The following is a 26061-nucleotide window of genomic DNA, read 5'->3' as shown; positions in this document are numbered from 1 at the left end:
TTTTTAGGGTTCTTAATTCCTCTTGGTGACAGTGCAGTATGCAGAATGGGGCCATCAGTGAGCGTTCAGGCTGGTCTGTTCCAGCTTCCTCGGGAGCCTGCAAAGCAGCAGACAGCTAGGGCTACCTGACTCCATTTCTTCTGCCCAGTTGACTTTATTTTAGGGGCAATTTTAAGTTTATCCCAAACATATTAAAAACATTTTTACAGTCAGCATTTATAGGAATAATGAAACTATTTCCTAAATCACCTATAATTCTACCAAACTAGTAAATTCTCCCAAGCCCTCTCAAAAGAAGTTACTAAGCTCTGACGAGCATGCCACTTGACATCCAGAAGACAGACTTCCAGTTACTATTTTAAACAAGTAGTTTGAAAGTATAGATGTCCACTTAATTTGTTTCTCCTATATTAAGTGTTGAAAGGAAATGACTACCTAGGTTTACTCCTCAGACTTGATGAATTATCTCCCTTACCTAGTCATGTGTTTGCCGGAAGCAGGTATGTAAAGAATGGGTTTAATTTTCCTGTTTGTCTCATATAGGCTCCTAGTCACAAGTACAGTGCCCACAGCAGCCATGTCACCAACGTCAGTTTTACTCATAATGACAGTCATCTGATTTCAACTGGTGGAAAAGACATGAGCATCATTCAGTGGAAACTTGTGGAAAAGTTACCTTTGCCTCAGAACGAGACTGCAGTGGATACCGCTCTAACCAAAGTCCCCCCCTCTTCTACGGAAAGTACCATCCAGCCTCATTCTCCTCTGCTGCCCGCCCCCCAGCCCTTACCCATGACGGCTGAAGAGGAAAGTAGAATAAGCAGTAATTCTCCCACACCTCTGGAGAATAGCCTGGAACAGACGGTGCAGCCCAGTGAAGAGCCCAGTGAGGAGCAGAGTGAAGGGGGCAGTGAAGAGCTCGGTGAGCCCTTGGATGAAGAGCCAGCCACTGAGGTGAGTGAGGAGCAGGGGGAAGCTCCTCTCCCCGAGGACCAGCAGGACTCTCCAGCCCTGTCCTAACGCCGTGGCTTCAGGGCGGCTGTTTTTCGGCTGCATGCAACTCTGTGATGAAGCTGGTAACAGGAATGGGCAGTGATGATTCGAGATTTTGGTTTCCATGCACTCTGTTTTCTTCAGTAGTCTTTATCTCCAGTCTCTCAAATGCAATCTAAGGGTTCATTTGGTGTGTGTTAATAATTAACCAAACGGAATAGGAGATGACTGAAACATTATGTCTCAGAAATTGCTGTGTAGTAAGCGGTGTCATGTAAATACTGGAAACAGAAACAGCAGTTGTATGGATTAAAAATCAACCCTCTTGTTATCGGAACCTGTGTTCTTCAGAACAACCAGAGGCATCGCAAACACTGCCACTCATCTGCTGGCTCAGGCTGTCGTTCTTTTTTCCTGATACAGAAACCAGAAGGAAAAAACGCTCTTAGTGAAATATTCTCCCACTCCAGATGTCTAATGAAAATTTTCTGATAGACTATTGCCAAGTACAATGGTGTTGCCTTCTAGAATAATGCCGTTTCCTTTACACTACCAGTAGATGTCCAGGTGTGCTTCTTAGACCACTATCTAGGTGCTGCCTTTTCCAAGTCATGAGGATCAGTCCCTTAATTTGTTGGGTGAGAATCTGTTTTATCCTAGAACTAAGACAGCATCAGTTTGTTGGAGAGCTTTCACTGTATATTAAACCACTGACAGAGAGGACGGATTCCTCCAGGGAGTCCCTCACTGGCCTCAACATTCTCAAATGTTTAAAAGATTTAAAAAAAAAAAAAAACAAACCACATGCCTTTAAAACCAAACTGTAATATTACCTGGCTAATTTTAACTTAGCCTTCATCATAATTTGTTCCCTTAATAATAGGAGAAATATAAATATAGGAAGTTAAATGATTGAATTGGTGCTTGAAATTTGTTTAGTTGTAATTTTTATACAAATTATACTAAAGGGTAAGATATTCAGCAAATTGCAAATTTTTTTACAGAAGTGTGAATAACAGTCACAGTAATTTTTATAAATTGCATTCTTAACAGACTTGCTATATAGTCATTTCCTTCTGGTGCAGCTGCTTGTAAGCCTTGGCAAGTGTCATGTGACTATCTTCTGCTATTTTGAGCAATGCATGTGTTATGTGTTGCAAGGTTGGGTTTTTTTTTTTCTTTAATGTTTTGCCAGAAAACCATGTCTAAGTACTTGTTTCGTACTTTAAAAATAATTACTGACAAATATGCATTTCCTATATATTTGTTTATATACTGGTTACAAAAATTTTTTGTTTTATTTTTAAACTTGCTGCATTGTTTTAATAACTTTGTTTTTTGGTTGGATCATGTTTAGAAACTTTGGATGAATTCAGAAGTCTTAAGTATGCAAGTGTTTACGTGATTGTGCCATTCCAAAGTGCATCAGAACTGTCATTCCCTTCTAGTTTCTTCTCAGGAGTAACACATATCAGGTATTTCACCATCGTTTGGTAATATGAAAACTCCAGTGAACTCCCAAGGACACTTACAGCATTTATATTCACACGCTATGTGGAAGGGTGTAGGTATGTGTGAAGGGGCGAGTGAAGACACTTCCTGTGTTTGTGTGTATCTCAGTAAGAAGATATGCACCACATTGAAAATACTCAGTGTCAATCTCTTTATATGTTTAGGTATATGTCTGTGTATATCTCTTTTCTTTTGTTTACAACTGTTCAAAAAAGAAACCTCAAACTAGTTCTCTTCAAAAGAGATACAGCTTCCAAGCAACCCAGTTTTTGTCGGTATGTTCTGTACATAGTTAACAGAGAGCACCAAACAATAAATATCAGGCATATATCCACCTATTAGCAGTGAGGATAAAGTCAAGGTCAGCACGTGCTGTTCCCTGCAAGGAAAATACAAAGAAAGAGCATCTGTTTAAGTAGCTGGGGAATACAGCTCTCCCCAGTCAGCAGGGAGTTTGTTTTGGGACATCAGTCTCCTTTGGGTTGCCATGGACAATCAGATACATAATCATGATACTCTTGGGTGGTAGTTTCAAAAGACACTACTAATACGTAGAAAGCATTCCAGCTATCGAATGCTGGTAACTACTGTTTAATTGTCAGTTAAATCTGTGATAATGGTTGGAAGTGGGTGGGACTATGAAATTTTAGTGGTTCTTAGAAAAACTTGTGAATGAAAATGAATCCAAGTGTTTCATGTGAAGATGTTGAGCCATTTCTATCATGCATTCCTGTGTCATGGCAGAAAATTTTGAAGATTAAAATAAAATAATCAAAAGGTTTCCTTTGTCTTTAACTTTTATATCACTAGTTTCCCCAAGTGTCCAGTTATCGAAAGACAACAGCTCATTGCTACTCTGGGTAAGATAATGCTGGTAACAGTAAACTCTACCTCATAACATGAGAGGAAATGATTTTGGATTTATGCACTCATTTAATAGAGGAACAGCTCGATTGCAATTTATTTTGCACCTATCCTTTCTCTAATGTTTAACATTGGACACTCCGGGGGAACCTGGTTACCTGCCAGCTGCCTCTGAGTATCACCTGAACTCACTGGGCTGTGGCAGTCCCTGCTGTCCCCCACCTCAGACCACACCATAAAACTGACAGCTACTGGTTTTCCTTTCTGAAGGATTAACAGGCTGAGAATATCCTGAACATTCCCTGGTTCTGCAGTCGTGCAGATGGTGGGCTTTTCATCATTGCTAGTTGTGTTACCTCACCGGTCATTCGTGTGCACTAACCTGTCAGAAGCTGTCCTGGGATAAGAGTTCCTTTGCCATGATTCCAAGACAAGACAGATGACAGGCACCACACACAACAAACTCACCTGCAGGGAAATAATGATGAATTAGATTTGAACACATCAAAATGTTGTATTAGCCTAAAAACTTCTAGAAGTAATCAGCTTCCAGCTTAGAACTGAAATGAAGACAGGAATGACAGGAACATGTTTTGAAGGCAAGCTGAGCAGCACGTATGTCGGAGCTGATCGAGACAGCCGCCTTGGGGCCAGCATGGGGTCATGGGCTGGGCTTCCACCTGATGCCGGTTCCAGTCTCGGCAGCTAGTCTGCTAATCCAGCTCTCTGCTAATGTGCCTGGGCTCTTTCAAATTAAAATAAGTAAACAAATAAAAATAAGACTGCCATGGTGGGGGTGTTGCAGAACAAGAGAATGGCTGAGATTGGCTCTAATTCATCTTTGTGGGGAAACAATCTACTTTTTTTTTTTTTTTTTTTTGACAGGCAGAGTGGACAGTGAGAGAGAGAGACAGAGAGAAAGGTCTTCCTTTGCCGTTGGTTCACCCTCCAATGGCCGCTGCTGCCATGGGAATCCACTTGTCCATGCCACTGCAAGGACCCAGGCAATGCCCCTAGTGTCCCAGGCCTGCACCTCAGTAACTGCAGCTCCAGGCCAACACCAAGACAGCCCTGCTGGAACTGAACATCACTCCAGTTGGAACTAAAGCCAAAACAGCCTCAAACTGATAGCTAAAGGCACATCTTCAGAAAAAAAGCCTTTTACCATGAAAAAGAAAATGACACCCCTAAAAGAACATAATAATACTTTATTAACCACCTTCAAAGAAAAGGAGAATTATGAGATGCCTGATGAAGAGATCAAAAGAATAATTACAAGGATGCTCAGGAAGATATGAGAGAATAAACCTTTCTGTGGTTTATGGAATTAAAAAAAAAAAAAAACAATTGAGATCAATGAGAAATTCAGCAAAGAAGGAGAGCGATCTTGAACCAAATAGAAACCTCGGCAATGAAGAACCTGAAGAAGGCAAACAGGAAACAGATGAGGGGCTGGCGCTGTGGCACAGCAGGTAAAGCGACTGTCTGCAGCTGTAACATCCCACAGTGCCAGTTCAGGTTTTAGCTGCTCCACTTCCAATCCAGCTCCCCACTAATGTGCCTGGAAAAGCAGAAGATGGCCCAAGTGCTTCGGCCCCTACACCTAAGTGGGAGACCCAGAAGCTCCTGGCTTTCTTGTGGCCATTTAGGGAGTGAACAAACATACAGGAGATCTAATACAGACCTTTAAATATATAAATCTTAAAACACACAGAAATGAAAGCCTCAACAACAGACTAGATAAAGCAGAAGCAAAAACTATGTCTGAACTTGAAGACCATAGGGAGACAACCTCTGAGACCTTTGGGAGACCATTAGTTGAATAAATATTTGAATGTGGGTATCTCCAAAGGAGAAAAAAGTGCTAAAAGCACTGAAAATCTATTCACAGAAATACTATCTGAAAACTTTCCCAGTCTAGAAATAAAGACATCCAAGTAGAAGAGGTCCATAGGACTCCAAGTAAACAGGACCAAAAAAATTCTAAACCATGATACATTATAGTTAACCTCTCAAAAGTACAGCACAAGGAAAATTCTAATATCTACAAGAGAAAAGCAACAAGTCTTACTTACTTAAGGCAACTTGCATCCCAATAACGGGCTTTTCAGCAGAAACTCATAGGCCAGGACCAGCACTATGGCATAGTGGCTATGCCTCTGCCTATGGCGCTGGCACCCTATATGGGCACCAGTTCATGTCCCAACTGCTCCACTTCTTTTTTTTTTTTTTTTTTTCTTTGACAGGCAGAGTGGACAGTGAGAGAGAGAGACAGAGAGAAAGGTCTTCCTTTGCCGTTGGTTCACCCTCCAATGGCCGCCGCGGCCGGCGCGCTGCGGCTGGCGCGCTGCGGCTGGCGCACCGCGCTGATCCGATGGCAGGAGCCAGGAGCCAGGTGCTTTTCCTGGTCTCCCATGGGGTGCAGGGCCCAAGCACCTGGGCCATCCTCCACTGCACTCCCTGGCCACAGCAGAGGGCTGGCCTGGAAGAGGGGCAACCGGGACAGAATCCGGCGCCCCGACCGGGACTAGAACCCGGTGTGCCGGCGCCGCTAGGCGGAGCATTAGCCTAGTGAGCCGCGGCGCCGGCCTCCAACTGCTCCACTTCTGATCCAGCTCTCTGCTATGGTCCAGGAAAGCAATGGAAGATGGCCCAAGTGCTTGGGCCCCTTCACCCACATGGGAGACCTGGAAGAAGCTCCTGGCTTCAGAACAGCCCAGCTCCAGCCGTTGTGGCCATTTGGGGAGCAAACCAGCAGATAGAAGACCTGTCTCTCCTCTGTAACTCTACCTCTCAAAGAAATAAATAAAATCTTAAATAGGGGGGGAAAAAAAAAAAAACCTCACAGCCCAGAAAGGAATGCTGGGTAATGTCACCGTGTATTCTAAGCTCTGAAAGAGAAAACTACCAGCCAAAAACACTGCTCAACCAAGCAAGCCTTCATGCCCAACGGGATGCCAGCGCCACAGGCAGAGGACTAACTTTACTACACCACAGCACTGGCCCCAAGAACAGGTTTTTTAAGACAAAAGTCCACGACTTTTTAGCTACCCAGGAAAAAATGACTCAATAAAATCAGAGATGAGGGGCCAGCACTGTGGCATAGTGGGTAAAGCTGCTGCCTGTAGTGCCGGCATCCCATATGGGCTCTACTTCTGATCCAGCTCTCTGCTGTGGCCTGGGAAAGCAGTAGAAGGTGGTCCAAGTCCTTGGGTCCCTGCACCCACGTCGGAGACCTGGAAGAAGCTCTTGGCTCCTGGCTTCGGATCAGCCCAGCTCCCACCATTGCAGCCATTTGGGGAGTGAACCAGTGAATGGAAGACTCTTTCTTTTCTTTCTCTTGCCTCTGCCTCTCTGTAACTCAGTCTTTCAAATAAATCTTTAAAAAAAATAATATCAGCCGGCGCCGCGGCTCACTAGGCTAATCCGCCGCCTAGCGGCGCCGGCACACCGGGTTCTAGTCCCGGTCGGGGCGCCGGATTCTGTCCCAGTTGTCCCTCTTCCAAGCCAGCCCTCTGCTGTGGCCAGGGAGTGCAGTGGAGGATGGCCCAGGTGCTTGGGCCCTGCACCCCATGGGAGACCAGGAAAAGCACCTGGCTCCTGGCTCCTGCCATCGGATCAGCGCGGTGCGCCGGCCGCAGCGCGCCGGCCGCGGCGGCCATTGGAGGGTGAACCAACGGCAAAGGAAGACCTTTCTCTCTGTCTCTCTCACTGTCCACTCTGCCTGTCAAAAAAAAAATCAGAGATTAAAAGAAAGATTATTACAGCAGATGCCACAGAAATACACTGGATCATTAGGGACTTTTTTGCACACCTATATGCCAAGAAACTGGAAAACCTAGAATAAATGGATACATTTCTACACATGGTAAAACTTGCCAAAATTGAACCATGAAGACAGAAAACTTGAACAGACCCATATCAAGTAATAAGACTGAATCAGGGCTGGTGCCGCGGCTCACTAGGCTAATCCTCTGCCTGCGGCGCCAGCACACTGGGTTCTGGTCCCTGTCGGGGAGCCAGATTCTGTCCCGGTTGCCCCTCTTCCAGGCCAGCTCTCTGATGTGGCCAGGGAGTGCAGTGGAGGGTGGCCCAAGTCCTTGGGCCCTGCACCCCATGGGAGACCAGGAGAAGCACCTGGCTCCTGCCATCGGATCAGCGCGGTGCACCGGCCGCGGTGGCCATTGGAGGGTGAACCAACGGCAAAAGAAGACCTTTCTCTCTGTCTCTCTGTCCACTCTGCCTGTCAAAAAAAAAACAAAAAAACAAAAAACAAATTCTCAGGGCCGGCGGCGCTGTGGTGTTGCAGGTAAAGCTGCTGCCTGCAGTGCCGGCACCCCATAAGGGCGCCAGTTCAATTCCTGGCTGCTCCACTACCAATCCTGCTCTCTGCTGTGGCCTGGGAAAAAAGATGGTCTAAGTCCTTGGGCCCCTACACCTGCATGGGAAACCCGGAAGAAGCTCCTGGCTGCTGGCTTTGGATTGGCTCAGCTCTGGCCATGGCAGCCATCTGGGGAGTGAACCAGCAGATGAAGACCTCTCTCTCTCCCCCTCTCCGCCTTTCAAGTAAAAATAAAATCTTTAAAAAATTCACTCTCCCCACAGAAGTAACAAATATGGCAGTCAGTTTTGTATTTAGAAATGTATTGGTAGCAAGTATATCTTCAAAATTCTCAGATACAATGCATTTTTCACGAATATTTTTGTATTGCTGCTTGCAAATATGCATTTCCAAACATGAAATATGAGTGTGAACAGTATATACCAATTTAAAGCTTTCACTTCATTTGAGTTTTTTAATTAAGGATTTAGATGTTTCCCGAATGACAAACTAGTTTTAAATATTGGACGTAATATTGGTTTCAATACCTGCGTTGCATTTTCAAACATGGTCAACTGGGACATATAAACTTTGATTTGTCGAATTTTCTGCTCTGTGGAATACTAAATACTATATATTTTAGTTTCAATATTTTCATTTTGGGGGGAAAATCTTTTACTTCTCATAACATCTGCTATATTATAGAAATACCAGCACTTGAACAAATTCAAAGCACACTGACTGGTTTATTAACCCTTGCTCCTGCATGGTTCGTTAGGTTCAAATTATCCCCGATTTCACAAAAATAGTATATTTACTTAAAAAATGTGTGACTTTCCCATTTCAAAAACCAAACTGGACACTTTATTTGCGATAGTTGTTTAAGACGCTTATTATTGGGGCCAGCACTGTGGCATAGCAGGTAAAGCCACTGCCTGTAGTGCCAGCATCCCATATGGGCACTTTTTTTTTTTTTTTTTTGACAGGCAGAGTGCACAGAGAGAGAGAGAAAGGTCTTCCTTTGCCGTTGGTTCACCCTCCAATGGCCGCCGCGGCCGGCACGCTGCAGCCGGCGCACCGCGCTGATCTGATGGCAGGAGCCAGGTACTTCTGGTCTCCCATGGGGTGCAGGACCCAAGCACTTGGGCCATCCTCCACTGCACTCCCGGGACACAGCAGAGAGCTGGCCTGGAAGAGGGGCAACCGGGACAGAATCCGGCGCCCCGACCGCGACTAGAACCCGGTATGCCAGCGCCGCAAGACGGAGGATTAGCCTATTGAGCCACGGTGCCGGCCTCCCATATGGGCACTGGTTCAAGTCCTGACTACTTCTCATCCAATCCAGCTCTCTGCTGTGGCCTGGGAAAGCAGTGGAAGATGGCCCAAGTCCGTGGGCCCCTGCACCCAACATGGGAGACTTGGAGGAAACTCCTAGCTCCAGATCAGTGCAGCTCCAGCAGTTGTAGCCATTTCGGGAGTGAACCAGCAGATGGAAGACCTCTTTTTCTCTCTAACTCTGCCTTTCAAATAAATAAATAAATCTTTAAAAAGAAACAAAAAAGATGATTATTGCTAGAAACCTCCTGACAGGTGAATTAGTTCTATGGGAGTGGGCTCTTTCTTCCCCTATCAGGGTGAGTGGAATAACTTGACTTGGCTAATGTAAAATATTTAACCTATACTGTAAAAAAAAAAAAAAAAAAAAAAAAAAAAAAGACTTCTACAATGAAAATACAAAATATTAATGAAAGAAACTGAAGGAGACATTAAAAAAAGGAATGGCCTCCTGTGTATATAAATTGGAAGAATTAATATTATGAAAATGTTGCGCCAGCGCCATGGCGCAGGTTAACACCCTGGCCTGAAGCGCCGGCATCCCATATGGATGCTGGTTCGAGTCCTGGCTGCTCCACTTCCGATCCAGCCCTCTGCTATGGTCTGGGAAAGCAGTAGAAGATGACCCAAGTCCTTGGGCCCCTGCACCCACGTGGGAGACCTGGAAGAAGCTCCTGGCTCCAGATCAGCACAGCTCCAGCTGTTGCAGCCATCTGAGGAGTGAACCGTCGGATGGAAGACCTCTCTCTCTCTCTTTCTCTCTGTCTCTCATCTCTCTGTGTAACTCTGACTTTCAAATAAATAAATAAATCTTTAAAAAAAAGTGCATATTACCCAAAGCAATTATAGATTCAACAAAATCACCACTGAAATACCAGTAACATTTCTTTCTTAAAAATATTTATTCATTTAATTATTTGAGGGGTAGAGTGATAGGGCAAAGGGTAGAGTGGGACGTGGAGATTTTCTACCCACTGTTTCACTCCCCAAATGCCTATAAAGGCCAGGAGCCAAGAACTCCACCAAGGTATCTCACATGGGAGGCAGGTCTCAAGTACTTGAGCCATCATGTGCTACTTCCCAGGCTCATTAGCAGGTTGCTGTATCAGAAGCAGAGTAGGGGGCCTACATCATGGCACAGTAGGTTAATCCTCCACCTGGGGCACCAGCATCCCACAAAGGCACCGGTTCTAGTCCTGGCTGCTCCTCTTCCCATCCAGCTCTCTGCTGTGGCCTGGGAAAGCAGTGGAAGATGGCCCAAGTGCTTGGGCCCTGCACCCACGTGGGAGAACCAGAAGAAGCTCCTGGCTTCGGATCGGCACAGCTCCAGCCATTGCAGCCATTTGGGGAGTGAACCAGCAGACCGAAGACCTTCCTCTATGTCTCTGTCTGTAACTGTACCTCTCAAAAAAAATAAGTAAATAAACAAAATAAAAAGTGGAGCATCCAGAGCTCAAACCAGCACTCTGGTAATGCAGGTAGCACAAGCCGCAGCTTTACCGACTGTGCCACAACACCAGTCCCATCAATAACATTCTCCATAAAACTAGAAAAAATAATCCTAAAATTCATATGGAAGCCAGAAGACCCCAATAGTCAAAGCAATCTTAAACAAAAAGAACAAACCTGGAGGCATAAAAATACCAGATTTCAGACACATACCAACAGAACAAAACAAACACTCTAGGAATTAATCCCTGCACCTACAGCTAGCTCATCTTTGACAGAAGTACCAGAAACATACTGCAGAAAGAACACTTCTTCAACGAATGGTGCTAGGAAAACTGAACCTTGATCTACCCTTTCACCCTAAAGGAAAATCACCTAAAACTGGATCAAAGACCTAAATGTAAGACCTGAAACTATGGAACTACTAGAAGAAAACATAGGGGAAACATTTCAAGACATCAGTCTGGCAACAAGTTTTGGGATGAGACCCCCAAAACACAGGCAACAAAACACCCAAAAACAAACAAACCAAGCAGTCTAGTCACAAAATAGGCAAAGGACCTGAATGGACACTCCTCAAAAGAATACAAATAGCAAATATATGAAAAGATACCCTATGTCACTAGCCAGCAAATCAAAATCACAATGAGGGACCTCACTTAAGTTCTTAGAAAGGCTGTTTTTAAGAAGATTTAAAAAAAAAAAAAAATCACAGATGCTGGGCAGGATGCAAAGACGGTGAGGTTTCCTCAAGAAACTCAAAAACAGTCTGGTGTGACGCAGGTTAGGCCCGCTGCCTGCGACGCTGGCATCCCATAGCAGAGTGCCAATTGAGGTCCTAGTTGCTCTGCTTCCAATCCAGCTCCCTGCTGATTTACCTGGGAAGGCAGCAGATGATAGCCCAAGTACACAGGGCCCAGCCACCCATGTGCGAGACCCAGATGGATGAGTTCCTGACTTCCGGCTTCAGCCTGGCCCAGCCACAGCTATTGTGAGCACTTGGGGAGTAAATCCTCATATAGAAGTATTTCTTTGCTTCTCCCTGTCATTATGCCTTCAAATAAATAAGTGAATCTTTAAAAACAAAACAAGACAAAACTAGGCTACAAATGGATCTACCACACAACCCAGCTATCCCATTCCTGGGTATATGTCCAAGGAAATGGAATCAGCATTTGAAAGATTCCCATGTTCACTGCAGTGCTACTCACAATAACTAAAATAATGGAATCAACCTAGGTAGCCTGTGCTAGATAATACATACAGGAAATACAGTATCTACACATCATTATGTACCCATGACGAGCAATGGAATCCTGACATCTGAAGCAAAATGGAACTGGGGATCGCCGCATTAAGGAAAATCAGCCAGACTCATATCGCATGTTCTCTCTCATGCATGGAAACTGTAAACAGCCTTGGGGGAGCCAGTGCTGTGACACACGTTAAGCTACCACTTGTGATGCTGGTGCTCCGCTTCCGCTTCCGCTTCCAATCCAGCTCCCTGCTAATGAACCTGGGAAGGCAGTGGAAGATGGCCCAGAGCCTTGGGCCCCTGCACCCACACGGGAGATCCAGAAAAAGCTCCTGGCTTCGGTCTGGCCCAGTCCCAGCCATTGTGGCCATTTAAGGAGTGACTCAGTAGATGAAAGATCTGTCTCTCCCTTTCCCTTTCTTTCTCTCTCTCTCGTTAACTTTGCCTTTCAAATAAAAATAAACTTAAAAATAAAAAAAGTGTCAGTCTGGGGGTAGGTATTGTGGCATAGCAGGTAAAGTAGCTGCCTGTGACGTCAGCATACCATATGGGCACAAGTTCAAGTCCCAGCTCGTCTAGTTCCAATCCAACTTCCTGCTGTTGGCCTGGGAAAACAGTGGAAGATGGCTCAAGTGCTTGGGCCCCTAGACCCACATGGACCTGGAGGAAGCACCTGGCTCCTGGCTTCAGCCTGGCCCGGCCACAGATAATGTGGCCACCCGGAGAGTGAATAAGGGGATAGAAGATCTGTCTCTCCCTCTTTAACTCCTGACTTTCAAAAAGTCAACCTGAACTTAGAATAGTGACTATCGTGGTTAGGAAGGGTGGGTGCGGATGGGACAGAGGGAGGTCAGATAAGAAGCACCAAACTGGTTATCTTGTTCCACGGCGTGGTGGGGCAACCATCACTCACATCAGACACAATGATGCACAGCGTGAAGAACGGGTGAGCAGGCACTGGTTGGCTCCACACACACAGAAAAGGGAGGAGAAAGGCTAGGGACCTGGTGGGATTCGTTCATGCTATGTTTCTATGTTAAGTATTGTGTAAAAATGTACAAGTATCACATTTTCATCAAAAATTTTAAAATCTAAAAAAATTAAAAGAACTGTGGAATAGAATACTACTTCTTAGCAATAAAAAAGAACTACCACCACACACAAACTTGGTGAAAAAAGCCAATCTCACAGTTTTGATTCTGTATTTTCATTTTTGTATGACAAAACTCTAGAGACAGAGAACAGATTGGTGATTGCCAGAAGATGGGGGTGGGGAGAGGGTTGTGTGTATGTGTATAAATAAAGGGTAGAAGATAAGTGGTCTCCTTTGTGGTAATAAACAGTCTGTACCCTGATTATGGTGGTAGCTGCATTTAATACGTTTAAATTTCATGGAAGAGTACACAAACACACAAATGCATACACAACTGGTGAGGTCTGTAGTATGGTCTACTATACTGGAAATGTTAACTTCCTGGTCTTAATTCATATAGTTACACAAGATAGCACCGGCCGGCGCCACGGCTCACTAGGCTAATCCTCCGCCTGCGGCACCAGCACACCGGGTTCTAGTCCTGGTTGGGGCACCAGTTCTTTCCTGGTTGCTCCTCTTCCAGTCCAGCTCTCTGCTGTGGCCCGGGAAGGCAGTGGAGGATGGCCCAAGTGCTTGGGCCCTGCACCCACATGGGAGACCAGGAGGAAGCACCTGGCTCTGGGCTTTGGATCAGTGCAGCGTGCTGGCCATAGCAGCCATTTGTGGGGTGAACCAACGGAAGGAAGACTTCTCTCTGTCTCTCTCTCTCTCATTGTCTAACTTGGCCTGTCAAAAAAAAAAAAAAAAAAGAAAAAGAAAAAGAAAAAGAAAAAGATAGCACCATGGGGGAAGGTAAAGGACACAATCATAGGACTAATATTTTTGAAGCTTTGAGTTATGATTATTTCAAAACAATTTTTAAAATAACAGTGATTAAGAGGCTGCTTGGATGCTACAATGCATACGAGTGTCTGGGTTCAAAACCCCAATGGAAAGTTGTACTTGATTCCATGAAAGCATTTTCCCTTGTGAGTGTAGGTGAATTCAGGTATTATCTGTGCTGCCCCAAAGCACCACCTCCCTGGTCTCAGTCTGAAAGAGGAGGTCAAGGGGAGAGATGCTGTTGAGTTCATGGTCTTCCTCGACCTGCTCTGTCAAGGCCCAGCCTCCAAGGAGCATGATAGATAACAGATGATCTCACATCAGGGTGCAGGCAGGCATGTCCCCTCAGGATCACTGGCTGGGGCCTCTATCCCAATAAACGGTGTATGCACTCAAAGCCAGGAACAACGCGACAGGCTGTACTAGCTCCAAGTGATAAGGCTGCCCTTCAAAGCTGAAGTGGTTTCTATGGGAAACCCTTCCATAAAAATGGAAGGGAAGTTTTAATTAAACTATGGCATTAATTCCATTTTATTAAACGTTATCAAATTTAAACACAAGCATTTGTCTAAGAGGGCACTCGGGAAACCAAAGATGTGGCCATGCGAACTGACGGGAGCTGTGGACAAAACACAAGAGACTTCTCAGGAATGTCCTCCCCTGAGGCCTCGGCACTGTCTCTTCACTCTTCCAGGTTCTCAGTCAATGCTGGGGTCTCTTCTGTGCCATTCACTCAGCGGCACAAGGGACGTCCACTAGCAGTGAACACTAGAGGCCTGGAAGGGCAGCCTGGAAGGTCACTGTCATTTCCCATATGGTGTGAATACACAGGCAGCTAGTTAAGCCTAAGTGTTAAGCCTAAGTGGAGTCTTTGCAAGCCCTGCAGTCAAAAAAGCCCACCTTCCCAGGACCCCCCTGTATGTCACCCGGGACCAAGAAGGGAAGATGCCATTCCATCCAGAGACGCTATAAGAATTCCCAGATGGCTTCACGCATTTCTAAGGCACCAGCCCCTAACTCATAATAGAGGCTGAGAGTGGGGAAAAGCACTCTTTTTACACGAACCATGGTGGGAGCCATCCACTCCTACTTGTGTATATTACATCTCCACTTACAATTCCTGTCTCTGAGGCACAAGGACCTGGAGCAAAAACTAACATGCTTAGGCCCACATCATGCAGTCACCCCAGCTGCCTTGACCTCTGGGTGTGTGTTTACTCAGATCGGCATTCTCCTGAAAGAAAACCCTATCTCCTCTGGCACCACCTACTCCAGGTTTCTTTCTTCCCTCCCTTCTTCCCCCTCTCCTTTCTTAGCTTTTCTGAAGGTGTAACTTACAGCACAATGCAGCACTCTTAGTTTATCTGTGTGCACACAAACGTATGTATAAGCCCATGGAACATTCCCAGCACTCAGAAGCCAGCCTGTGACCTCCTCCCCCTCCTCCTCCTCTCAGTCCTCTCACAGGGATAACACCTATGGTTCTGCCTCCATGACTATAGATGGTTCTGACTTTCCCATCAATGGAATCATACAGGTTGTTCTCTTTTGTGTCTAGCTTCTTTTTTTAATGTTTACTTATTTTTTAATTTATCAAAAGGCAGAGAGAGAAAAATACTTTGCATCTACTGGTTCACTCCTCAAGTGCCCACACAGCTGGGGACAGGCCAGGGTCGAGGCCAGGACCAGGACCTCCATGCAGGTCCCCCAACATAGGTGGCAGAGAGACCCGAGTGCCTGGGCCATCATCTGCTGCCTCCCAGGATGCACACTAGCAGGAAGCTGCTTCGGAAATGGAGGAGAGCACCCAATCCCAAGGACTCCAATATGGGAGGCAGGTGTCCAAAGCAGCGGCTCAACCCATTACACCACAACGCCTGCCCATGTCTAAAGCCACCCCCATAACATCCTATCTCCCTTCCTTCTGTTTTTGTTTTTTTAAAAAAAGGTATTTATTCATTTGAAAGTTAAAGAAGAGACAGAGACAGAGAGAGACCTTCCATCTACTGGCTCACCCCACTAATGATTCCACGGCCAGAGGAAAGGAAAGGATCCAGCAAGACTACAAGACACAGCTCTGAAGCATCTGGGTCAGCTGGTAGCACTAGGAAACCAGCCCAGGCTGTTCCTGTGGGCAAGGCCTGAAGCACACCTGCCTTTTCAAGTAGGGTCAGATGCCCCTGAATCAGGTCTCCTCTTGACAATCCAAGGTGTCCTGGTATGTTTCCAGTTCTTTCCCGATATTCCCCTTCTGTGTGCTCCAACAGGTTCAGCAACAGTCTAATTACACCATTTAAAAGCTACTGTTGGGGCCGGCGCTGTGGCGCAGCAGGTTAATGCCCTGGCCTGAAGCCCCGGCATCCCATGTGGGTGCCAGTTCAAGACTCAGCTGCTTCACTTCCAATCCAGCTCTCTGCTGTGGCCTGGGAAAGCTGTACAAGATGGCCCAAGTCCTTGGGCCCTGCACCTGTGTGGGAGACCTGGAGGAAGCTCCTGGCTCCTGGCTTTGGATTGGCTCAGTTCTGGCCGTTGCAGCCAATTGGGGAGTGAACCAGTGGATGGAAGACCTCTCTCTCTCTGCCTCTCCTCTCTTTCTGTAACTCAGACTTTCAAATAAATAAATAAAAATCTTTAAAAAAAAAAAAAAAAGCTACTGTATTCTAAGGAAAAGTTACTTAAGGACTTAGTCGCACAGGCACAAGGTGTCCAACTGTCCTCATAGGATGACCTCAGGCGAGCCAGGAACCAAGTGTTTGGGTTCAGCAGAACGAAAGAATCCCACTTTCAGAAGACATTTAGAAGAGGTGCCCAATCTCTTTGCAGATCAGACTCAAAGGGAAGATGAGCTGCACACCAATCAGCTCAAGCTTCGCGATCCTTCCCTCTTTTCTCCCGCAAAATTGCTATAAAAACTCCTTGCCAAGATGGATCAGGGTTTTACCTGTCTCCCTGCTGGTAGGCTATGTAGATCAGGCCTCTGTCTTCCCTAATCACTCTCAGAGTGCTTGGGCCATAAACCTGCCTAACTTTTTTTTTTTTTTTTTTTTTTTGGACAGAGTTAGTGAGAGAGAGACAGAGAAAGGTCTTCCTTCCATTGGTTCATCCCCCAAACGGCCGCTATGGCCAGTGCTGAGCCGATCTGAAGCCAGGAGCCAGGTGCTTCCTCCTGGTCTCCCATGCGGGTGCAGGGCCCAAGCACTTGGGCCATCCTCCACTGCCCTCCTGGGCCACAGCAGAGAGCTGGACTGGAAGAGGAGCAACCGGGACTAGAACCGGCGCTCATATTGGGATGCCAGCACCGCAGGTGGAGGATTAACCAAGAGAGCCATGGTGCCGGCCCACACACTTCTGTTTAACACTCTCTACCCAGATTCCAGACGACATCAAGGTTCCTCTAGGCCTATACCTTCACGAAGACCAGCCAATGTTCCCACCACATGTTTGAGTTCCCAAGATACACAAGTGGGGGCCGGTGCTGTGGCGTAGCAGGTTAAGCCGCTGCCTGCAGTGCCAGCATCCCATATGAGCACCAGTTCGAGACCTGGCTGCTCCACTTCCGATCCAGCTCTCTGCTGTGGCCCAGGAAAGCAGCAGATGCCCCAAGTCCTTGGGCCCCCACACCTGCGTGGGAGGCCCGGGAGAGACTCCTGGTTCCTGGCTTCAGATCGGCGCAGCTCCAGCCATTGCAGCCAACTGGGGAATGAACCAGTGAATGGAAGACCTCTCTCTCCCTCTCTCTCTGCCTCTCCTTCTCTCTGTGTAACTGACTTTCAAATAAATAAATATAGCTTTAAAAAACAAAAAAGACACACAAGTGAAAGCTATGGTTAGTCTGATTGACCTTATCCAAACCTAGAGCCAAAGAAACAGACCTTACCTTCAGCCTCCCGGGTTTAGGGGTCTGCAGCTGCCTCCCTTGAAGAACACTGTATTAGTTAGTGTCTTGGTTGTAACACATCACATCCATAATCAGCCTGGAAAACACACAGAAAAATATGCTGGATGACAAAGCATAGGCTAAGTCCTATGGTGGGGACTCAGAGCCTGATCCCACAGCCCTGCTCCACCGCTTCTGTGGTGGCCACTAGAGAAGAGACGGGGAGTGCTGGCTCTCAGGAGACTGAGCCTATAGATGGGTGCAGATCTTTGGCAGAGGCAAGGCCACCCGCACCTCGGGCATAAAGGCTCAGTGCGAGCGAGATCAGGGCAGCACAAAGGGCAGAACACGCCCCTTCTGCCCCATACAGGATGGCCTGAGAAAACCATGCCTCACCAGAGTACCCTAACACCTCCCCCAGAGGCCTGCCCAAGCCTGGCTGGGTGGGCTGGGCTACTTCAACTATTCCTTATCTTTCACAGGTATGGGACATGTTTGCAAGTGCCATAGAAACCTCAAAATCCAGCCGCCAGCAGCCATCACCAACCCCAGCCCTCCCGCTGCACTCGAGGCTACTTCTGGCTCTGCTCTCTCCGTGTCTGCGACTAAGGGAGGACACACACAGTCACAACATCGATTTTCCAAATGACCATTTCTTCAAGAGGACATACTCCAGAGAGAAAAGCAAATGGCCACTGAGAATACACAAAGGCTCCTCTGTGTGACTCTAATTAGAATGACAACTAATTGAAGGCAATTTATGTGGTTTCTGAAAGGTTAATGGAATTCATGTTGTTGGAGATGCTGAATTCAACACAGCCTTAGCCAAAAACAAAAACCTAACCTTTATTCTCTTTAATTATTCGGTCAGAATAATTTCCTGGGAGCAGGCTTAATCTCTGGATGGCTCTAATTAAACACTGCTGAACTTTGAAGTTGACATGAACTCATTCAGTTGCAACTCAATTTTCAAATTCACCTGCCACATAAGATGGAGGTTTTGTGGCCCCAGTGGGAGTGTGGGTTGGGGCTGGGCCTGGAGCCTGCCAGGCGTGAACCAATCCTGGAGCATAATCCTCACCCCTCTGCAGCGGCAAGGCAATTTCATAACCTGTGGAGCCCTCCTAAGAGCCCAGGCTGGACTGAATGGCCAAGTTGTCTCCTTCTTGGGTTTTCCCAGAGTCCTTGTTACGGGCAACAACTCAAGCACACGCTGGTACAGCCAGAAGCCTACAGTGGGCCCTGGGCCACAGACCCTTGCGCAAGCATTTCCACTCTACTCTTGCCTAACTGCCCTTCCCCACCTCTTTCCCACTTCCTCGGAGAGCTGACAATGTCCGAGAGGCTCTCTGCCTGGTGAGAAGCCCTCAGGAACCACCCCAATTTCTGAGCCCACCTCCCAGCATCGGGTTTAGGCCTGTGCAGCTTCAGCCTCTCCTTTTCTACCCTGGGAAGCCCAAATCCCCCCCTCATTTTGTGTTTTCATAGGTAGCCATACCAGGGCTCCAGCACAACGAGCTCTGCTTCTTCCTATTACTCTCCCCCTGCAGACTGGGAAGCAAACCCACTTCTTATAGCCAGGGGCAGCCCCCGCCGATTTCCATGGGAGTCAGCAAAGATTCCAATCTGGGCAGTACACACTGGGCAGTGTGAAGGACCTGTGCTTTGTCCCTGAGGTACAGCCATGTGGCCATGACAAACCTCAGGACAGGAACAAGGTCAGAGCAAGGGAAGGGATGTAACCACTATCTACTGTACTGAGGATCAATGGACGCGAAAGGGAGACGTTTACAAAGCTCTGAGCATGAGAACAGAGAAAACTCGGGGATTACAAGCCTCTACAAGCTGGGAGCCTACCCAGAGCCACACACTCAGAAAGGATTAAAACAAGATGGAAATGAAAACAAGCTGGCCAGGGTTCTGAAACCCATGCCACCCTCACCATGTCACTGACCGCTTCACAACAAAGTCACACAGGACAAGGGGCAAGGAGAGAAAGGAAAGCTAGTCAGACCTGACAGGGAACCTACCTGACAAAGAAGATAAAGGGAGACAAGTGGGCACCTCTCAGAGAAGTGTAGAAGTGGCCTTGCGGTGCAGGGGTTGCAGCTGCCACTTGTGATGGTGGCATCCCACATGCTGGTTTGGGTCGCAGCTGCTCAGCTTCTGAACCATCTTCCTGCTAATGCACCTGGAAAAATCAGTGACGGTGGCCCCTGTCATCCATGTGGATGGAGTTCCTGACTCCTGGCTTCTGGCCCAGACCTAAACAGTAGCAGCCATTTGAGAATTCAACCAATGGATGGAAGATCTCTCTCTCCCTGCCAGCCCCATCATTCTTTCAAATAAGTAAATAAATAAAAAATGTAAAAGTTACTTTCAGCCCTTCTTGCTCATTTATCCTAAAAAAGTTTTGAAAATGTGCTTGTACTACCTTGCAGATTTAAGCTTAACATGTGAAATTTTTCACTTCAAGTTTAAATCATTACAGTGAGCACACTTCATCCTTTCTGTTGTACTGTAAACCTTGGCTAAACAGTTCACTCACTCATAAACGCACCCCGTGGAATGTAAATACCACTGCAATAGGTCACCCACCTTCATCTGGTTAAAATACAAATCCCTATTTGTCTTAGTACATTTGCTGCTGCTCTAACTGAATACCACAGACTGAGCAATCGATAAAGAAAGTTAATTTGACTCACGGTTCTGAAGGCTGGGAAGTTCAGAATGGGGTGGCCACATCTAGTGAAGTCCTTGCAGGGGGTGGGGGGTCTCTGCAGAGTTCCAAGGCGGTGCAGGGCATCACAGGACAAGACACTGTCATAGCTTGGGGCTCTGTTCCTCTTATAAAGCCACGGTCCCACTGGATAGGGGCCCCATGCTATGACCTCACTTAACCTTAATTACCTCAGTCGGATTGTTTCCGCTTCACAGTGGGGATTCAGTTTCAACATGAGTTTGGGTAAGGACATTCAAACCAAAGTCCCACTGAACAGTCGGAAATTTCTTCTTGGGGCCACTTGTTTGGTCTAACCAGTTAAGACTCCAGGTTAGATGCCCACATCCCATATGGGAGAACCTGGGTTCACTATCTTCTTCCAGTTCCTGATTCAAGCTTCCTGCAGGCCCAGGGAACAGCAGGTGATGGCCCAAGTAATTGGGTTCCTGCCATCTATGCAGAAGGTATGGATTGAGCACTCTGCTTCTCAAATGGATAAATTTTTAAAAGCTTTATTTATTTGAAAGGCAGAGTTATACAGAGGGGGGAAGAGGCAGAGAGAGAGAGAGAGAGAGAGAGAGAGAGGTCTTCCATCTGCTGGTTCACTCCCCAGTTGGCCACAACGGTTGGAGCTGCACCGATCTAAAGTAAGGAGCCAGGAGTTTCCTCTGGTCTCCAACTTGGGTGCGGGGGCCCAAGCACTTGCGCCATCTGCTACTGCTCTCCCAGGCCACAGCAGAGAGCTGGATAGTAAGTGGAGCAGCGGGGACTTGAACCAGTGTCCATATGGGATGCTGGCACTGCAGGCGGTGTCTTTACCAGCAAAGCCACAACGCCAGCCCCATGAATAAATTTTTTAATAAAAAAGAAATCTCTTCTTGAACTTCTATTTTCATTTCACCACTACACCTATAATTTTACCTCCCAAATTTTACCCTAATGTAATATAACTTCAGGCTTGTACATTAGACATTTTTCATTACTATAACAAAATACCTGAGGCAGCTAATGCATAAAAAGAAACAGTTTATTTAGTTCATAGGTTTGGAGGTCTGAAATCCAAAAGCAGCACAACACAGGCTTTTGTTCTGGCAAGGGGCCCACAGCGGATGGCAGAGTATATCCAGAAGAAAGATTACATGGCAAGCCCAGAGGCAGACGAGGAGGCTGGGCCCAAACTCAGGCTTCAAAAACAAGCTTCTTATGAGAATTATCCTCCCAGGGAACTCCCTCAAAGACCTAAGGACCTCTCACCAGGCCCTCTTAAACTCCATAAATGTTTAGTACCATTAACTTCTGATTTCAGGAGTTAAAGTCCTCCATGGATTCAAGGGCCAAAACATTTGCAGGCAACAGCAGTTCAGTTTGAAAGTTTCTTATTGATCATATGTAATTTAACATTTTAAATTAGTTTTTAAATATTTTATTAGAAAGGCCGTGTTACAAAGAAGGAGGTACCTTTCTCTGAAGGGAGGAGAGAACCTCCACTTTGACTATGACCTTGTCTAAACAAGATAAGAGTCGGAGAACTCAAGGGGCTTCCATAGCCTTGGAAACTCATGACTGGAGCATGGGGAGATTACTGAGGCCATAAACAAGAGTGTCAATCTGTAAAGTCAACAACAGGAGTCACTGTGCACTTACTCCTCATGTAGGATCTCTGTCCTTAGCGTGCTGAACATTGAGACTTAATGCTATAACGAGTACTCAAACAGTATATTTCACTTTGTGTTTCTATGGGGGTGCAAACTGTTGAAAGCTTTACTTAATGTATACTAAACTGATCTTCTGTAAAAAAAAAAAAAAAAAAGAAGAAGAAGAAATTATCAATTCCCAACTTGACTCTCACTGGGATTAAACATGACAATAGGTCTGATCTGATTTCATCATCATTTAAAAAATCATCTATTGGCCGGCACCGTGGCTCACTAGGCTAATCCTCCGCCTTGCGGCACCGGCACACCGGGTTCTAGTCCCGGTCGGGGCGCTGGATTCTGTCCCGGTTGCCCCTCTTCCAGGCCAGCTCTCTGCTGTGGCCAGGGAGTGCAGTGGAGGATGGCCCAAGTATTTGGGCCCTGCACCCCATGGGAGACCAGGATGAGTACCTGGCTCCTGCCATCGGATCAGCGTGGTGTGCCGGCTGCAATGCGCTGGCCGTGGCGGCCATTGGAGGGTGAACCAACGGCAAAGGAAGACCTTTCTCTCTGTCTCTCTCTCTCACTGTCTACTCTGCCTGTCCAAAAAAAATAAATAAATAAAAAATATGTGTGGAAAAAAAAATCATCTATTTCACTTTATGTTTCTGTGTGGGAGCAAACTGTTGAAATCTTTACTTAATGTATGCTAAACTGATCTTCTGTATATAAAGAGAATCGAAAATGAATCTTGATGTGAATGGAAGGGGAGAGGGAGTGGGAGAGGGGAGGGTTGCGGGTGGGAGGGACGTTATGGGGGGGAAGCCATTGTAATCCATAAGCTGTACTTTGGAAATTTATATTCATTAAATAAAAGTTAAAAAAGAAAAAAAAAAAGAAAGGGCGTGTTACAGAGAAAGGAGAAGATGCACAGAGAGAAAGACAGGTTCACACCCCAAATGGCTGCATGGGGCTGAAGCCAGGAGCTTCTTTCGGGTCTCCTATGTGGTTGCAGGGGCCCAAGAATTTGGGCCATCTTCCACTCTTTCCCAGGCACAGTAGTAGGGAGCTGGATGAGAAGTGGAGCAGCTGTGTCTTGAACCAGGGACATTTGGGAGGCTTAACTTGCTACATTTTAATTTTTAATTGGGGGGGGGTGTGTGGCACAGTGAGCTAAGCTGCTGCCTGCAATGCTGGCATCGCATACTGGAGTGCCAGTTCAAGTCCCAGCCGCTCCACTTCAGATGCTACTCTGTTAATATGAATAGGGAGAAGATGGTCCAAGTACTTGGATCCCTGCCACCCCCATGGGAGACCAGGATGGAGTTCCAGGCCCCTGGCTTCAGCCTAGCCCAGCCCCACTCATTGCAGACATTTGGGAAGTGAATCAGTAGATGACAGACTCTCTCACATTAACTATGCCTTTCAAATAAAAGTAAATTAAAAAAATAAAGAACTGATACACTAAAGCTGTATTTAAAAAAGAAAAAAAGAATTTAAAAATAAATACCTATCAAAAGGACACTAATTAAACAAACCATGTGCATTCATAAAATGGAGTACCATCCAGAAAAATAAGGCAGAAAATTTCTAAACTACAAGTGAGACAAGGAAGTAATTACCGTTTAGACAAAAACAAAAGGAAAATGCATTTATATACACTCATATTCATAGAGCATACCTGAAAGTAAACAGGAAATTCAGGTAGGAAAACACAAGGTCAACGTGGGAATCATCTTGTGTGTCACAAAGTAAGGAAATGCTGAAAGACTCACAGGGGATGTCAGCACCACACAGAGGCCACAATGGAGCTGCACTTCAGCATGGAAATGACTAATAGCAAGCACAGGTATTACACTCTGATTGCAGAAATTATAGTAAAATTATTTTAAAGGACTGTTCATCTTCACAGGAAGATGTTTGTAATGCAGAAGGAATGACAGAACAGACAGTCGCTTTTGTTACAACCCCCTCAAAAATAATTCTGTTAAGAACCACCAATGAACATTAACACTGGGTGCAAAACGAATGAGGACAGGATATTTCTAGACTCAAATTACCCCAGGTGGCTTATGAACTACAGAGGGGAAAGGGCATCTTCACAAGGGAGAAAGCTGGCAGTTAACATCTTAACTAAATTCAAATAGAATTAACTGGAATCAAGTGCCACCTGACATAAGGGCCGCCACACCATCTATGAAGAATTTCTGACAAAAAGGTTCAACCTGAGGGCGAGCACTGAGGCTTATTGGGTTAAGCTGCTGCCTGCAATACCAGCACCCCACGTGGGTGCTGGTTCAAGTTCCAACCACTTCACTTCTGATCCAGCTCCCTGCTAATGCACCTGGGAAAGCAGAAGATGCCCCAAGTGCTTGGGCCCCTCACACTCACGTGGGAGACCCGAAGAAGCTCCTGACTTCAGCCTGGCCCATTATTAACTCTGACCTTAAAACAAATAAATCTTTAAAAAAATGTTTAACCTGAAACCAACAGTAAGGAGACAATCAGACACCTTCAAATTGAAGTATGTCCTACCAACAATTTACCCAGACTCTTCAAACAAGTCAATTCAGGAAGGACAACGGGGACCATTGTGGACAAAAGTAGACTGAAAGAGACAACTAAATGCAATGTATGATCCTCAACTGGATCCTGGACCCAAAACAAAACACCAGGGAACAGGTGTCCACCTAGCAGTTAAAGTGCGCCCATCCTAGCCTGAGTGCCCGAGCTCCAGTTCCCAGCACTGGCTCGTGACTCTGGTGTCCTACTAACACAGATCCTGAAAAGCAGTGGTGATGGCTCAAGTGACTGTCTCTCAGAGATACACAAAAACAGCAGGCACCCATCTGCTACTTCATTCCCCAAATACCCACAATGGCCAAGGCTGGCCCAGGGCCTGAGCCAAAAGCCAGCAACTCAGTCCAGGTCTCCCATGTGGGTGGCAAGGACCCAATAACCACTGCTGCCCAGAGTAAGCATTAGCAGGAAACTGGAGTCAGGGGCCAGAGCTAGAAAAGTACACCTCAATAAATAAAATTTTTTTAAATTAAAAAAAACAATCTGCAGGGGCCGGCACTGTAGTGCAGCAGTTTAACACCCTGGCCTGAAGCGCCGGCATCTCATATGGGTGCCGGTTCAAGTCCCAGCTGCTCCTCTTCTGATCCAGCTCTCTGCTATGGCCTGGGAGAGCAGTAGAAGATGGTCCAAATCCTTGGGCCCCTGCACCCACATGGGAGACCCTGAAGAACCTCCTGGCTCCTGGCTTCGGATCAGCGCAGCTCCAGCCATTGCGGCCAATTGGGGAGTGAACCATCAGATGGAAGACCTCTCTCTTTCTCTGCCTCTCCTCTCTCTAACTCTCTGACTTTCAAATAAATAAAATCTTTAAAAAAAAAATTCTGGCAGGAATGTAAAATAGTACAGCTGAGTTAAAAAGCCTGTAGTCCTCAAAAAGTTAAACAGTTACATATGACCAAGCAATTCCACCCCAAAGTATACACCCGAAAGAACAGGAAATTATGTTCACATAGAAACCTTCACTGTTGTTCATAGCAGCATTATTCCTTACAGCACAAACTAGAAATAACCCAAATGTCCATCAACAGATGAATGGCTAAGCAAAGTGTGGTATATCCACACAATCAGGTATTATTCAGTTATAAAAATTGCCAATACAGGCCAGTGGTGCAATGTAGCAGGCAAAGCCATCACCTACAATAACGACATCCCATATGGGCACCAGTTCATGTCCAGGCTGTTGCTCCACTTTTTTTTTTCTTTCTTTTGACAGGCAGAGTGGACAGTGAGAGAGAGAGAGACAGAGAGAAAGGTCTTCCTTTTTCCATTGGTTCACCCCCACAAATGGCTGCCATGGCCAGCGCACTGCATCGATCCGAAGCCAGGAGCCAGGCACTCCTCCTGGTCTCCCATGCGGGTGCAGGGCCCAAGCACTTGGGCCATCCTCCACTGCACTCCCTGGCCACAGCAGAGAGCTGGCCTGGAAGAGGGGCAACCGGGACAGAATCTGGCGCCCCGACCGGGACTAGAACCCAGTGTGCCGGCGCCACAGGTGGAGGATTAGCCTAGTGAGCCGCAGCACCGGCCAAAATGTTCTAAAATTGACTGTAGTGATGGCTGTACAACTTTGAATACTATAAAAGCCACTGAATTGTACACTTTAG

General features: G+C 46.4%; 1 protein-coding gene and 1 long non-coding RNA gene across 9 annotated transcripts in view; one reads left to right on the top strand and one right to left on the bottom strand.

Annotated features, from left to right (window-relative positions):
- Positions 1 to 3285, top strand: part of EML4 (EMAP like 4) — a 179691-nt gene extending 176406 nt beyond the window's left edge. For all 8 annotated transcript variants that reach the window (XR_016229419.1, XM_008254479.5, XM_008254478.5 and 5 more), the window contains one exon: positions 544 to 3285. Coding sequence is in view for 7 of the 8 variants with exons in the window: in XM_008254479.5 (XP_008252701.1) it covers positions 544 to 1020 (477 nt within the window). In the remaining variant the exon portion in view is untranslated. The remainder of the gene's footprint in view (positions 1 to 543) is intronic.
- On the bottom strand, positions 579 to 22058 carry LOC149128131 (uncharacterized). Its single transcript, XR_016229420.1, has 4 exons — positions 20227 to 22058; positions 19552 to 19712; positions 17522 to 17618; positions 579 to 3837 (listed from the first exon to the last, which is right to left on the bottom strand). It is a non-coding gene; the product is annotated as an uncharacterized LOC149128131 (long non-coding RNA).
- Between the last annotated feature and the right edge of the window lie 4003 nt (positions 22059 to 26061).

The sequence above is a fragment of the Oryctolagus cuniculus genome, chromosome 2 (assembly GCF_051225735.1).
Source record: "Oryctolagus cuniculus isolate XC-2025 breed Fujian yellow rabbit chromosome 2, ASM5122573v1, whole genome shotgun sequence".
NCBI classification, from domain to species: domain Eukaryota; kingdom Metazoa; phylum Chordata; class Mammalia; order Lagomorpha; family Leporidae; genus Oryctolagus; species Oryctolagus cuniculus.
The sequence above is the reverse complement of the archived record's forward strand: the minus strand, read 5'-3'. Positions and strand labels throughout refer to the sequence as shown.